Here is a 15,918-nt window from a genome sequence, read left to right on the forward strand (position 1 = left end):
CCTCCCGCTGCTCGGTCCCAGCGCCTGCCAACCTAGCAGTTCGAAAGCACCTCCGGGTGCAAGTAGATAAATAGTGACCGCTTACCAGCGGGAAGGTAAACGGCGTTTCCGTGTGCGGCTCTGGCTCGCCAGAGCAGCGATGTCACGCTGGCCACGTGACCCGGAAGTGTCTCCGGACAGCGCTGGCCCCTGGCCTCTTAAGTGAGATGGGCGCACAACCCCAGAGTCTGTCAAGACTGGCCCGTACGGGCAGGGGTACCTTTACCTTTACCTTTTAGCATGCATTATTCAAATATGCAGAGCTGGCTGATGCTTCAACCTTGTGCATGTTTACAGGCAGTAAATTCCCATTGAATGCAGTGGGACTTGCTTCTGGGTGAATATGCATACAATTCAACCCCACTCTATTCGGTGGGATTTACTCCTTGCTAAGTGTACATAGGATTGGACTGTAAATTGTTTGTCTGGATTTATTAATTATAAACTGTGTTGATCTGAACATAGTGGAGAAGAGTCTATGAAACCATTTTTCATGTCGTCATAAGCCAATTGTTTGTCTTTTGTTGTTTCATACAGAATCTGGTCTTTTTGGTGTCCCACTGTCAGTTTTGCTAGAACAAGATCAGAAGAGGGTGCCAGGCATCCGGATACCACTAATTTTTCAAAAAGTGAGTACTGTAGGCTGACCAGTCAGTTTCTTCTATACCAGTTAGGTTTCAGCAGAACGCAAACATATAAGGCACCTATAGTTACATCAGTGCGCAGAAAAGCTTGTAACTGTTTAGCCACAGCTGCATTCTAGTTTTCAGTAGAACAAATTTTCTATTTTTCAACTTGCATTTTAGTTGCCGCCAACTTGAGTTGAGATACTTTCTATTTTAATTTGCAGCTCATTTCCCATATAGAAGAAGGAAAGCTGGATACAGAAGGGCTTCTTCGAATACCGGGTGTGGCAGCAAGGGTAAAGGTAAACTAATCTTTCAATTCTGGAAAGAGAGTGTTAGATTAATTACATATATTTTATTAATAATAGTAATAATTTGGTAACTTGTGTTCAGTGGCAAGATCTTGAGATCCTTACGACATTTTATGATTATAACAATCGTATCTTAAAAACAATTTTATATTAATCATTGGACAACTGACAGTGGTTTTGCCAAAGCTGAGTGACTGAGCAGGAGTGTGTGTGACAGAAACCTGCTTTCCAAAACTTATTTTATTACATTGTGAGTTCTGGTTTGTTCACAAATGTAGGCTTTTTGTATGCATTGCTATAGGTATTCTTTTATTGAATTAAGGACAGGGTGAAGGACAATTGACTCTATTCTTCCTACATGTTGATCCTTCATTACTCTGATGTTATCCTGGATTGTGGTTAGCCACCTGGGTAAACAAGCCTTTGCTCTCAGTCCCTCTGAGAGCATCTGTGTATGGACTGGTTTTTTGTTTTGTTGATAAAAACTCATCCTCTTTTTTTATTGCACTTCATACCTGATTTTTATCACTGTGCATGTCAAATTTTAAATCTAGAGCAGATGGTTTTCATATTTAGCATCATGTGCATACTCTGGGCCTGCTAATTGTGGATTACGCTTGCATAGAAATTTTCTTGACCTGGCAAAGTGGCTGAATTGAAGCATAGCTCCATTGAGATGAAATAGGCAATAATGGAGCGGGGAGGGTAAATACAATACAAATCCCTGTTGTCCAGACATGCAGAGTGATTGCAAGCCTCTGTTTAGATAGCCAAATAAGCATGCATGCAAGCTCTTTTTGGAGAGAAATGTGTGGAGACCACAGGAGCTATTCATTTAACCTGAATGTTGAATTGCAGATAGGTGTCTTGTTAACTTATGACAGTGGTGTCCAAACTTTTTAAAAAGAGGGCCAGATTTGATGAAGTGAAGGGCCGTAAGGGCCGACCATAGGGTCAACCGATGTTGTTAGCCTTTTTGGGGGGTTGAAGTTGTTGAGATTTTTTTAGGATTTTACCCTGGGAAATAAACTGCCACAGGAGCCAGATTGAACTGAATGGTGGGCCGGATTAGGCCCCCAAAATGGACTTTGGACATGCCTGGCTTAGGAAGATTGGCATCATGTGTTAATCATCTGAAGAGTCATAAATGGAATTCAAAACACTTGAATTCAAGCATCTGCAACACTTGATCATATTTCTAGAGATGTTGTATAAATAGAGAGCATTTTGATACATGACACTGAATGTGCCTTTGCACATCCTCTTTTGCTATTGAATACTGTTAATGGGCCAGGGAGCACAAAGAAGATCCATTGTCAAATGGAGTATCTGTTTTGACAGCATATGTAGCATTATATAAACACAGGAAATACAAAACGTCATTTTTAGCACTACGCCCTGACATATAATTGACACACACCCAAAAACCTAGCTCAGTTTTTTATGTTAAAATGTGTGCCTAGTTTTAGCGTTGATGTTTTGGATAAATAAGACGATTTCATATCCCCCTTTTTTAAAAGCATTAAATATATGTGTGAAGTGCATAAAGACTTTTCAGCCTCTTGTCTTCTAGAATCTTTGCCAGGAGCTTGAAGCAAAGTTTTATGAAGGGACTTTCCACTGGGAAAATGTAAAACAGCACGATGCAGCAAGTCTTCTGAAACTCTTTATTCGAGAACTGCCTCAACCGCTGCTGACTGTGGAGTATCTCAAGGCCTTCCAGGATGTGCAAAGTAAGCATAAGTCATTATGCAGAGCAGGCCTTTTTTTCCAGGTCAGCCTTCCTACATCCCTATAGGGAACCTATGGGAGGACTCAGTAATAACCCCCCCAAAAAAAACATTTCTAGAAATAACAAACTTTGTGGAGTTCTGGAGAGCCACAGGGAGAAAAAACCTGTATGGCCTTGCAGGCTACAGGTTAAAAACCCATGTTGTAGAATCACATGTTGCACATACAAGAATTGTGTTCCTACAGTTCTGGAAAATGTTCTCCCTCATAGTCTTTGATGTGGAACAGTTAAACAACCACTTGCACCATTAATCTTTTCTGGGCATGGCTATTCTTCATTGGCAAGCGAGTCCATGAAATTTTTTGCAAATAGTCCATTAGCTTGCTTGCCTCTGAACACAAATACACAGAATGGTTTTTTATACAAAAGTGCCTCATACTGTTCAGCAAACAGTAGATGAAGTCATAAAATGGTATTTATGTCTTTCATAGTGGAAAAAAAATCATAATTGTGTAGGGTGGGGCTTACCTCCCTCCAATATTTTATTCCAGTTGGCAACCCTGTCTGCCATGATGGCTAGGTTATCAGTAAACATTTTAAAGAAAATGTCTACATGGAGATTTTCAAGCTTGCTGAACACACCTAATGATGTTGTTGTTGATTGTAATTGCTGCCTAAAAAGTCCTCCAGAGATGTGGGACTCCCATACTACATTTAGCACCACAAATGACTTGCAATGCAGCAATACCAGAAGCATGGTCAACAAAGAGCTTTTTAGCATGTGATACTAAGCCATTCTTTTTACTGACTGTCATAAATTCCTTTCATAGTTGTGGGCATAAATGGATGTTTCATCTGTGAAGGATTTTTCTTTGGTCTACTAAATATTGTATTCATAAGCATTACATTATGAAACAAAGTAGCAAAAGTAAGGCATTACCTGGGAAATCATGAATCCCAAAATTGGTAATAATGGATCTTGTGGCAGTTGAGTCATGAAGCAGAATCGGAAAACAAGTTGCTAGGTGAGGCGACTGCCTCATGTGGCAGGATCCACAGGGCTAGCAATCCCAATGTAGATGTTTATACTTCCTTTGTTCCTGATGTTGATGTTCACCTCCCCTTCTTACCTTACGGGGAGTGGGGTGCCATTTTGTGGTTTGCCTGAGGTGTCAAAATGTCTTGGCTGCTTTTTACCTGTGAAGATAACCAAGAGAAATCCATAAACAATAATATTTTTGAGGAAAATGCAAAATGATTCAAAAACATACTCACAAATTGAGATTTGCATGTTTCACTGACAGAACTTCCAACAAAGAAGCATCAGCTGCAAGCACTGAATCTTTTGGTCCTCCTTCTCCCAGACGGAAATAGAGATACTCTTAAGGTTAGACTTAAGACTTCACCATTAAAAAAGCACTTCTGCAATTACACTTCTACCCACAGCAACTAGGGCTACTCCCCACTTCTCTTCCTCCCCAGTTGGGGTTCCAGAGCCATGCTTCTACCACAAGGATAGGCCTGGAATCTTGATTGTGGGAAAGGTGTAAGTGCAGGGCCTAATTCTTGGCACCACACTTCAAAGGAGAATGTGGACAAATTAGAATGGTTTCAGAAAGGATGGTTGGGGGTATGGAAACCTTTCGTTTGAGGAGAGGTTAAGGGAATGGGATATGTTTACCCTGAATAAGTGGACTGATATGGTAGCACTCCTCAAATATCAGAAAAGCTCTCACTTGTTCTCTGCTGCCTCAGATCTAATGGGCTTAGAGGATAGCTATCAGTTCAACATTAGGAGAAATCACTTGACCATAAGAGCAATTTAGCAATAAAACTAATTAACTAGAGAGATGATGGACTGTTCCAGACTGGAGGTTTTCAGGTAGGGTCTGGACAGCCACTGATGGATACTCTACCTCTGGATTTGCTGCTAGACTAGATGGCCTACAAGGTCCCTTCCCAGGCCCATAATAAATCTCACAACCACTAACACAAATTTACCTTTAAGGAGTGAGGCAGCCCAGAGATAGGGTGACTGCTGGTCTTGCAAAGAACCAGAGTATAGCTAAACAAAATCTAGGGCAACCTTGAATATGTGATATATGCTTGACCTAGTCAAACATATATTCATTAGAAGGATAGCCAGTGTGGTTTCCTACAGATGTTGGTGGAATCCAACTCCTATCACCCTGACCATTGGCCATGCTGGCTTGGGCTCATGGAAGTTGTAGTTAAACAAGGCTCGTTTAATTTCATTGTACACAAGTTGTACAATGACAATAAAGGTATTATTATTATTATTATTATTATTATTATTATTAGAGGACACCATGTTGGCTATCTCTGATCCAGAATAAAGATTTCAGATGCCTACCTTTCTTTTTACTGAAGGTAAAAGGAAGTTGACTTTGATTTTTGGAGAAATCACTTGTTTAGTTTAACCACTGAAGTTACTAGTTGATTTAACGCTGTGTACATACTAGAATAAACTTTTTTAAAAGCGCACTATTTGAGCATGTTTCTTGTTTGTTTGCACATGCCTACTTTGCCAATGCTGTTCTCATTTTCAGGCACTGCTTGAATTTCTTCAAAGGGTAATTGATCACCGAGATAAAAATAAAATGACCCTAAAGAATGTTGCCATGGTTATGGCTCCAAACATCTTCATGTTTCATGGTTTGGGCTCAAAGAACACAGAGCAAAGCGAGTTCGTTATGGCGGCTGGGACAGCAAATGTCATGCGTTTTATGATTAGAAACCAAAACCTTTTATGGACTGTAAGTTTGTTTAAAAGTGCTTATTGTCATTAGAGAAGAGCTTTCCAAATTTTTCATGTTGGTGACACAGTTTTTAGACATGCATCATTTCACAACATAGTAATTCACTTTTACTAGCAAACTGGAGGTGAAACTACGGCAACCCCTTTCCAGCCCCAGGAGGAGCGTGGGGAGCGTTCGTGCAACATACCTACACACTGCAGCTGACACACTAACGTGTTGTGACACATAGTTTGGAAAGCTCTGCATTAGAGAATTGTCTCAAACAGAAGGGCCAGCATTTTACAAATTTTATTGAACATACACACAAACACACACACAATGCAGATGACTCGATTCATTCTGAGCAGCTGGATGTAAGAGCTACATAGATATACAAATTTAATAAATAATAATAATAATACTGAGCTGTTTTGTGTAAAAAAAGAGAAAGGTCAGCGTAAGCTATAAAATATGCCTGTTTAATGTAGTTCAAAATATGGATGGCGTACATAATTCCCCATAGGAATATTTACAGAATGAATCCTCGTGTGTTTTAGAATATTTTTTGCATATTCTACTCATGACGAGAGTAAATAGCCCCTACTTTGTAAATGTTATTTTGTATTTCAGAACAAACAATAACTTGTTTATTATATTTAAGTATTTATATGCTGTCCTTCACTAGATTTGGTTTTGGAACTATATACAAGCTAAAAATATAAAAATACAATAAACCAAATAAAAACACCCAACAGATGTTTTTAAAAGCTTCAATGAAGGAAAAGAGATTTTCTCTTCTAGAAATGTAATTGTTATATTATTAATCATGTTTAAGTGGTTGTAGGCTGCCTTGAGTATGCATTACACAGAAAGACAGAAAACAAATTCTAGAGTGAATTATACCATTAGTGCCATATTTGGTTATATATTGGTTATTTCCATATACGTTAGTGTTGAAAGCTTAGTTTTGCCCTTCTGTGGGTTTATTCACACATGCAAACAACAATATGGAAGGCAGAGCACCATTCATGAGAAACTGCTTGCGGGGCAGTCTGATTTCACGACACCAATATAGACCTGTTACTTGTACAAAAACTGACCTGAGATGATTAGCTACACCTTATATGGTTTTACTATGAAGAGGTTCTGTGCAATTATATTTCATACCGTGTCTTTGCATCTATCATTTGAGTCTCATTTTTAACAATATAATTCTGTTCTTGTTTGACATAAATATTGGTGTTTGCTATTCCATATTTGATATGTCTCGTCACTAGAAGGATATAAACATTTGTTTATAGGAGCCGACTGTATCAATGGTGTTAATAATAGATTTTTTGTCTGCTTAGATTCCTACATTCCTTGTGAACCAAGTAAGAAAGCAAAATACTGAAAGTCAGAAAAAGGAGAAAAAGGACAAAGCTGTGAAAAAATTGCTGAAGAAAATGGCTTATGACCGTGAAAAACACGAGAAGCAAGATAAAAATGTCAATGATGTAAAAAGTGTCAATGAGGTAAGCAAGCAACTTTCAGTAAATTAAAGTAGGTCATCTTCTTCTTTGGCAATTGCTTGTAGCTGAGTAAGCTTGTTTTCCATAAATACACTTTTAACAATGACTGTGGAGGACAATTCTGGATCTGCACGTCTTTCCACAGTGGGGACATAGGTTTCTGGGCCAGAGTTAATCATGGTGGGGGTTTGCCAAGCATGCCTTCCTCTTAGCATGTTTCTCCCTTGCGTCCTGAGTTGGAGGACTTGACCTTTGGTAAAGGCTGCTCTCCAATTGGAACTACCAGAGCTAGTGGTAGTGATAAAATAGCAGCACTGCCATATTTACAATTTGCCTTTTCTTGATGAATAAATGTAATTATCTGAAAAACATGATCTTATTAAAACAATGCCTTGCCTATTAGCAAAGAAGGGTTTATAACATGTATTTAGTTACTAAGATAATCAAAATGGCTAGATGTTCCAGTCTGGAAGGCCTATATTTGTAACACTTGAACGTTCCAAAGCGCTTGCTTACTGTTGCGAAACTATCATGGTTCAGTCGTACCTAGCTTTCTTGCTTCACTTTCAGAGTGAAAGGTAAAGATTCATGGCCCTGAGCAAGGGTGTAAACTGCATACTTGCTTCAGCAGAGGAAAGTAGAAGAGCACCTCTGAAATGATTGAAGTTTATTTCTTATGTCAGTTTGGCATCCAGATTAGTGCACCACATAAAAAGGTAAAGGTACCCCTGCCCGTACGGGCCAGTCTTGACAGACTCTGGGGTTGTGCGCCCATCTCACTTAAGGGCCAGGGGCCAGCGCTGTCCGGAGACACTTCCGGGTCACGTGGCCAGCGTGACATCGCTGCTCTGGCGAGCCAGAGCCGCACACGGAAACGCCGTTTACCTTCCCGCTGGTAAGCGGTCCCTATTTATCTACTTGCACCCGGAGGTGCTTTCGAACTGCTAGGTTGGCAGGCGCTGGGACCGAGCAGCGGGAGCGCACCCCGCCGCAGGGATTCGAACCGCCGACCTTTCGATCGGCAAGCCCTAGGCGCTGAGGCTTTAACCCACAGCGCCACCTGCGTCCCAGTGCACCACATAATAAATGCCAATAAACAATAAAGTTGATTTTAGAACACAGTCTCTAAAAACAGTCATGCAAGTATCTGTAAGAATAGCAGCAGAAGAAACCAAATCCATTCCCTTTTTAAAGTATGGAATATATATGTGTGTGTATGTGTGTGTATGTATATATACATATATATATATATATATATATATATATATATATATGTATGTATTTAAAAAGGTACAAATCAATTCACAGTCACTAGCGTTTTGGGGTAAATACTTGCTGCTCTGTTGTTCTCAATTGGTTAAACATAACTTTGTTTAATTAATTATACCCAGCCTGTGTTAAGATCAAATATCAGAATACATACATGAACTGTATTCTGAATGCAGATTCTCTTTGGATGTGTGTAACCCATCATTAACTAAAGTCATATTCACAATTTAGTGAATTAGAGACATCTTGTGGAAGAATGCAAAATTGCACTGGCTCATCACGTTATAATAATGATTAGTCATTATAATCTATTGGCATATTGGGGGCCAAACTGGATGTGGTGATGGTAGGCATTTTTGTTACAAATTTTTGGGGTGTTGTGTATTTAACTTTTAAATATAAAATAAGAGCAGGAGGTAAACCTTTTCCCAGTTTAACTCCTTGTGCTCCACCATTCCAGTTTCTGACCTGGCTGGGGGAGGGAATTTGGGCAACAAAGCATCCGGCAATAAAGCAGAAAAGGGTTCCCCTACCCTTAGCCCCATGTGGCCTCTTGATGTTAAAATTAGGCCCTATAGCTCACTGCTTCATATGTATCTAGGGCACAGCATGCAGAATCCTCAAAATTTGGTCAGCTCTCTTAATTGCAGCAATTTCAAAACTAAAATTTAAAACTGAATTCTCTTGGAAAATAAAAAAGTTGTTATTGTTTATGGGCTTGGATAGTGCATCATGCCATGCACTTTGTATGCAGCTGTATAGACAAGAGGGAACCTCAGGAGAGTAAGAAGATCTAGCACGTTCTCCTATTCCCTTTTCCCATTGTCTTTTAATGAGTGTGAGCCATGCACTCTTTGTCCCTGGTCACCGCAGTACAAGTCAAGGTGACTCAGGCTGTCACCTGACGATGTAGCAGGAAGGCAAGTGGGGCTCATTACACAGCATGCCTTCAGTGTGTTGTGTAAACATCTACTGGATATAGCTGGCTTCAGTCATTTCAGGCCATCTTGATACTGAACAAATTATTTCTCGAGACCAGTGTTGGCCAAGCTTGGGTCTCCAGCTGTTTTTGGACTACAATTCCCCTCATCCCTAGCTAACAGGACCAGTGGTCAGGGATGATGGGAATTGTAGTCCCAAAACAGCTGGAGACCCAAGTTTGGCCAACGCTGGTCTAGACCTATCTAGAAATGGCAAAAGTCAGCTTGGCCATTAGGAATATAGAGTGATGCAGTAAAGTAGGGGTGGATCCTTATCTCTTCCACCCTGTGTCAACCAACCTGTCAGTCCCCTGGGACCAATCATAGTGGTGTCAGTTGCCCATGTGGCTTGAAATCAAACTGTTGTGGGTACAGGCAGTGCTTTGAAAGGGAATCATCTGATGGGCGGGGGGCTTGCAAAGGACTGTACGTCCTCAGCTTCCTGATCAGTAGCTCTGCAGTGTAGCTGATCCCAGTGAGACTCACTAGCTGCCAGCTGATAGGCACTGACAGCAAGTCCCCCTCAGCTACACTGGGGAGGTTCCAATGATGGGAACTCTGTGGATCTTGCTGTTGGATAAGCACAACACTTTGCAACCACCAACAATTGGCACCAACATATAACATCAGTGGTTGGGCAAGTGGTCGTAGTTTGGGGGAAATGGCCTTGTAGGCCAAATTGGGACCCATATCAGGCCTGTAGGCACTAAAGGAAGGCAACATAAATAATAATAATAATAATAATAATAATAATAATTATTATTATTATTATTATTATTATTATTACAGTTTCTGGAAGGAGTTGGAAGCTATTGGTTTCTTGCCCTACACATTAATAGGAAGACTTTGTAACCCTCTACATATAGCTTCCCAACTCACCTATCCCTTATTATGTGTGCCTCTGTTCTGTAATAAAAAAGAGTTTGTATTTTCTTTTTTTGCAAGCTGAGAAGTGGATCCCACCTGCTCTGCTGGCACTACCAATGCTTTCTTTCCTGTTATTAAATCTAGTATATGAGAAGCCAGGCTATAGTAGCAAAAACCTTCCAGAGGTTATCCAAGGATTACAACTAATAAGATAGGTTATAATAAAATTTTATGTAGGATGTGTTGGATTTTAAAGAAGGAAAGAACCCTAAGATTTTAAAAGCAATTTCATTTTATAATTTGATATGAGATAGTTCATTCAGAATTTGAAATTAAACTCATTTCTTCACATTTTGCAATTAAGAGTTGCATAAAAGCTTTTCTTTAGGTCTGTAGTATAACTGAAAAGAGAATTCACATTTGGTTAAAAAATATCTAATTGGTTCAGAAATGTTCTTATAATAACCTAAGGTACAATTAAGAATAATATTTTGTTAGTTTCCGGTGCACAACAGGATCCGATTAATGTGCAAATGTAATATCACAAAAGCATGCTTCATAATGTGCCCTGACTGTGCAAATGTGGTGGTAACAATATAAAATATAGGCGTCTGTAAGCATTTTGCAAAGTTGTATAACTGGTAATTCCCACCCACCCTGCCATCATGCTCTCCATACAATATCCCTAACTTGAGTATTCAGTACGTGAGCTGTCCCAACTATTTATTCTGCACTATGGTTGGAGAAACTCCTCAAAGCCAGCTGCAAGCTGCTCCATTCCAATTCCATTATTGCTTTGCAGGCTGATGTTCCTCAGGGAGTAATACGGGTGCAAGCGCCTCATCTTTCCAAAGTTTCCATGGCAATCCAGCTGACGGAAGAACTAAAAGCTTGTGATGTAGTGGCCAGGTTCCTCAGCCAAAAAAGGTACAAGCATTTCTGTCTCTCATTTTCTCCCAAACTTCCCCCCCTCCTCCTCCTCCCCTTCTTCTTCTTCTTCTTCTTCTTCTTCTTCTTCTTCTTCTTCTTCTTCTTCTTCTTCTTTGTGTTGACTTGATTCTACAGCAAGAAAAAAACAAACGCACCCTGACATAATTAAGCTCAAGGGACCAGTGTATATTTAGGGCACAGTGCTGTGGGTCTCTGTGAGGGCATCTTGGGGACTATAGGATTCCGCAAATCACCTTTGTGGACCTTTGAGTATATAAGTTTCTACAAGTAATTTTGTTTCCATGCAATTCATCGTAGCGTGTAGCTCCTTTTTCTAATCATCCCAATATGAGATGTTTATTCAGTAAGTTAACAGATGGAGAAAGATAGCAAGATAATTTTAGCACACTGGCAAATCTCCTGAGCTGTAGAGCATTTTCCTAAGCACATCTCGTAGCTTTTGGTTGCAAGTTATTTGGTACTCTGCTGAATAATTTTGTTGCATTCCTTTGTAGTGGGACCGTCCAGTCTCTGAAGAAAGAAGAAGTGTTTTTATATGAAGTTGGAGGGAACATTGGTAAGGCTCTTTACACTGTAGACTTGGTGCTGGTTTCAAACTTTGCTTAAAGCACATGTTGCAGCTGGAATGACCTCATACAGGTGTATGAGTAATTTCTTACATGGAAGTGCCCCCAATACCTATTGTTTTGGAAGTGATGTATGTCAAGAATTAGGCTAGAAGCTTTCCCCTGATGTGCAGGTTTGAATGTACAGGAGTAGAAAGAGCGAGGTGAGGATTTATTGGCAATGTGTGTCCTCATGCAGTGGCAGCCAATGAGGATTGAGGGCTGTATTAATCAGCACTGCCTCAAAAAACAGGCAATAGGTTTGCAGGGAGCTCAGCACCCACCCACTCTCCTTTTAGCCATGGTATGGTATTAACTGGCCAGCTTCAGAGCTGAGTAGGATTCTCAGCAGGGGAGATGTATTGCACAGGGCCTAATTAATTAGATTATCATTATACGTTCACAACTGCTGGAATAGTACAAGTAAAAGAGAGAGCAGTAAAGATTGGTGTGCTCCGTAAGGTGAAGCATAAAGTGACCATCCTTTCAAGACAAATGGGGTGAGGAAGCTGGGGGCATACTGGACTTGCCCATCTAAAAGTAACTGGCTTGGAGGGTGAATTTAGTATGGATTCCCTAAGTGTACTGCAATGCATGGCAGTTGACCGCTAAGTGGTTTTTACTGCTTCTGTCTCTGAACCAGTGTGGAACTCACTTAGAATTCAGGATCTGATCTACTGAGATCACTGTGTGATTAGGTGTTATGGTTTGCTTCAGTTATTAACTCAATCAGAGTTGTGGTTTTGTTTTATCTCTTGGTTGGTCTTCATTTCCTCTATTTCCATAATCCGATGCATGTTGACACAGAAACAACTTCCACTAAGCTCAGTAGGACTTATTCCTCTTTGAATACAGTCTTAATCATTTTCAAAATAATCTGTAGTTTTACATAATATATGTGTTTTCCTAACAGGTGAACGCTGCCTGGATGATGATACCTACATGAAGGATTTGCATCAGCTAAACCCAAATGCTGAGTGGGTTATAAAATCTAAAAACTGCTGACTTTTTTTTTAATTTACAAAGAGATAACTGTGACTGATTTTTGCAAAAAACTAATGTTCATGTGCACCAAAATAAAAGCGTGATGTATTCATTTGATACTTCACAAATATTGCACTGTTAAGGGGCATTGTCAGTGCTGCAGTTGGCTTACAGAAAGCCTTCTCCCTTTCTCCCAAGTCAATGCAAACTACTGAAGCAAAACTGGTAGGGCAGGTAGCTTTGTGATCTTAACTGATTTTGTTGCACAGGAACAGTATGTACAGAACTTTTTTCTTATGGGAACCATTGTGCCTTTGGTATGGTCCCATCTAATTCCCATTACTTTCAGATTGCTTGTTATGGCTTCATTTCTCCAATGAAGGGTCAATTTTTTATAATGAAGACATCTGTAAAAATTAGATGTTCCTTCATTGGGCCATCCAAATTATAAATGGTGCTTGTAGTCCCTATGTAATCAGGACAATAGTGGCACAAAGAGTACCACACAAACTTACTACATGTATTTGTTTAAGTCACACAAAACAATGTACCTACCCTTTCTGTCTCCAGAAACACATTCATATGGGAAAGCTAACTTGCTATGAAGCCAGTAAACCAAAGAAAATCTCTGTATTACCACCCTAGATTCCACAGTCTTCTCAATTCTTAATGAGCTGCTACAAATATAAGCATTCTAGGGAAAGGAAATATATGTGGAACTTAAGTTCCATAACATATTAGGCATTTCCTTCATAATTCCATGTTGACAATAGTGTGAAAATTTGAATATAGATGCTTCTGTGTGATGAGTGCAATACTCACACTGGGCAATCTATGCAGGTTGGGAAAAGAATAATATGTATAGTGTCTCCATGTGTGGTATTAATGTGAGTAGTCATATCAATGATCATTCAAGGGTCCAATATCCCCCAATGTCTTAGACATATGCACAGATAATGTTTTCAATTCAGTATTGTCTAAAGTCAGTGAAGTCCAAAGATAATATTCATGACCTTTTAATTTCAGCATACTCACGTTGAAGCTTACAGTGTAGTCGTTGAGCACACTGTTGTGCATTCTGTGCAGATTAACATGGCTGAAAGTCTCATAATGAAAGGTATGGCCCTGGGCTTTGCTTAAGCATTCTCTTAACAACAAAGTTGTCATCAAAAGCGATTCACTTGTGGTTGAACATAAAGATGTGTTTTTCTCCCTACAGTGGAAGGGGTAGGCAAATTGTATGCAGATGAGCATTTACCCTTATGTAGGTGGGGCTCACAGCAGATGTCTGTAAGGACATGTTGACCTTTGTATTTTGTTCTTCTGAAACAAAATCAACAGAAATTAAGCTTGTATAAATAATGACAAAAAGAGGATGAAATGTATTACTGCTAGGATACAAGTCTTAAGATCCCTTCCTATTTTCAACAAGGAAGTATTACTGACATTCATTTTTGGCGGTAGCTATGAGCTCTTGCACCACCGACAAACCACGTGTTCCTGTGTCACTGAAATTATTCTAGCTTCTCTTGCTCCACAATTAATAGGCTATCAGAAGAGTCAGAAGTTCAGAGGCACAAACCTCAGTGGTATCTGCACTTGCAACATTCCCAGGGAATTGTGACCTAATCTCCTGCCATAAAATGACTGTATTGGTTTTTGAAGCCTCACCTTTCATGATCTGGTACTTTGGTGGGATTTGACTGTTTCAGGTCAGTAAAGTAGGGAGAAGAAAGCTTGTCTAAGCAGGAACTAGCTAGCACAGGGAATCTCTGGCCCTCCTGGTGTCTTTGGACTCCCATCATCCCTGGCCATTTGTCATGCTGGCAGGGGCTGATGGGAGTTGTAGTCTGACAGCATCTGGAGGGCTGTGAATCCTGCATCCTTAAGGTGGAAACTCCTGGAACTCTTATCTCTCCTGCCACAGTCCACATGGCTACCAGGATGGTTTTCCCTTCTCTCCTTGATTGGCATGCAGCCATAACTGGGGATTCCCACTAGCCATCTCTGGTAAAGAGGAAATTTTAAAGGCAGAATAGTTTATGAATCTGGAACCTAGTTTAACAGGTAACATGAGATGCATTATGCAACCTTTGTAATACTTTACAGTCTGTAGTTGCTGCAAATCAGACTCAATTGCAAGGGAAATTTTAGGTATTTGAATCAGAAACAATTACTGCTGCTGGGAACAGCTGTAGCGGTCATTAAACTACAAATGGCCTGTAGATTAGATTTTTTTAAAAAATAACTTTTGTTGCAGGGTTAGTGCCATTTTTATTACTATTTGAACAGCTCTTTTATATATGTAAATGAATTTTCATAATCTAATTTGATTTATGAGGTGTATACGTGGAGTATACACAACAGATACACTGACTAGTTAATGGGGAAGGGTGGGGAGTTACCACACTTTGTGTAGATTTGTACATAAAATGTTTCAGATGAAAAATGGTGAGTCTGTGTTTTCCTTTTCTGTGTATGTGTGTTGTTGCATAGGGCACATCACCAGGTCTTTGAAAACAGAAGTCTCGGGGGGGGGGGGAGCAGTCCAAAGATTTGTCTCTGCACTGAATCTAATGACACACATATGCAGTCAGATCCTTGTATGCCATTTAATTTAATACAATGTGACATTTGCCTAGTTCTGTATTTACAGTTGATGATACATATTTAAACCTGGGCCCCAGTGGTCACCATTGCATCCTCAGACATCTCCCTTGAAGCCAGCCAGAGCTGCTTGCCCCTTCCAATGTTACAATTTAAATTTAAATTGCTTCTTTTTTGTTTGCATGAGGGGTGTTGTTTGGTTTTTTTGTCTGTATTTTATTCGTTTTGGGGCTGTGTGGGAGTGTTTTGCCTAGTGAATACAACAGGAGTGAGGAACTTCTGGTTTGTAGACTAGTCTTTGCTCACCAGTAGCTCTAATTTGGCCCACGAGGACATTTACCCCGAGCCACATCCACCTGTCAGTCAGCTGAGGTGACTGGGGTTCAATCCTGCTGGCAAAACAGACCCCTGCAGAGAGCAGAATTGAACTGCACATTCATCAGTTGCTGAGCAAAAAGTTCAATCATTGCCCCAGATGATTGAAAGGTGGGTGGCCCTATGAGATGGGGGGAGGGGAGGAGAACTGTCCCTCAGGCAAAAATGATTTCCCACACACTATATGCAAGCTATTAATTTACAGCACTTGGTTTCCATGTTTTTGCTATGCCTGTGGTATTTGAGTCTCACGTTGACATGTTCCTTCCCCTTCCTTGGTTCATTTGGGAAAGTAGCCACAG

General features: G+C 40.1%; 1 protein-coding gene across 5 annotated transcripts in view; it reads left to right on the top strand.

Annotated features, from left to right (window-relative positions):
- Nucleotides 1–15,083, top strand: part of ARHGAP18 (Rho GTPase activating protein 18) — a 65,649-nt gene extending 50,566 nt beyond the window's left edge. For all 5 annotated transcript variants that reach the window (XM_079970786.1, XM_079970787.1, XM_079970784.1 and 2 more), the window contains exons 7-15: nt 577–668; nt 890–967; nt 2,550–2,709; nt 4,013–4,095; nt 5,279–5,485; nt 6,817–6,981; nt 10,897–11,021; nt 11,540–11,601; nt 12,564–15,083. In XM_079970786.1, the coding sequence (XP_079826912.1) occupies nt 577–668; nt 890–967; nt 2,550–2,709; nt 4,013–4,095; nt 5,279–5,485; nt 6,817–6,981; nt 10,897–11,021; nt 11,540–11,601; nt 12,564–12,655 (1,064 nt within the window). In that variant the 3' untranslated portion in view covers nt 12,656–15,083. The remainder of the gene's footprint in view (nt 1–576; nt 669–889; nt 968–2,549; nt 2,710–4,012; nt 4,096–5,278; nt 5,486–6,816; nt 6,982–10,896; nt 11,022–11,539; nt 11,602–12,563) is intronic.
- Nucleotides 15,084–15,918: the final 835 nt, after the last annotated feature.

This window comes from Podarcis cretensis (assembly GCF_951804945.1).
Source record: "Podarcis cretensis genome assembly, chromosome: 3".
NCBI classification, from domain to species: domain Eukaryota; kingdom Metazoa; phylum Chordata; class Lepidosauria; order Squamata; family Lacertidae; genus Podarcis; species Podarcis cretensis.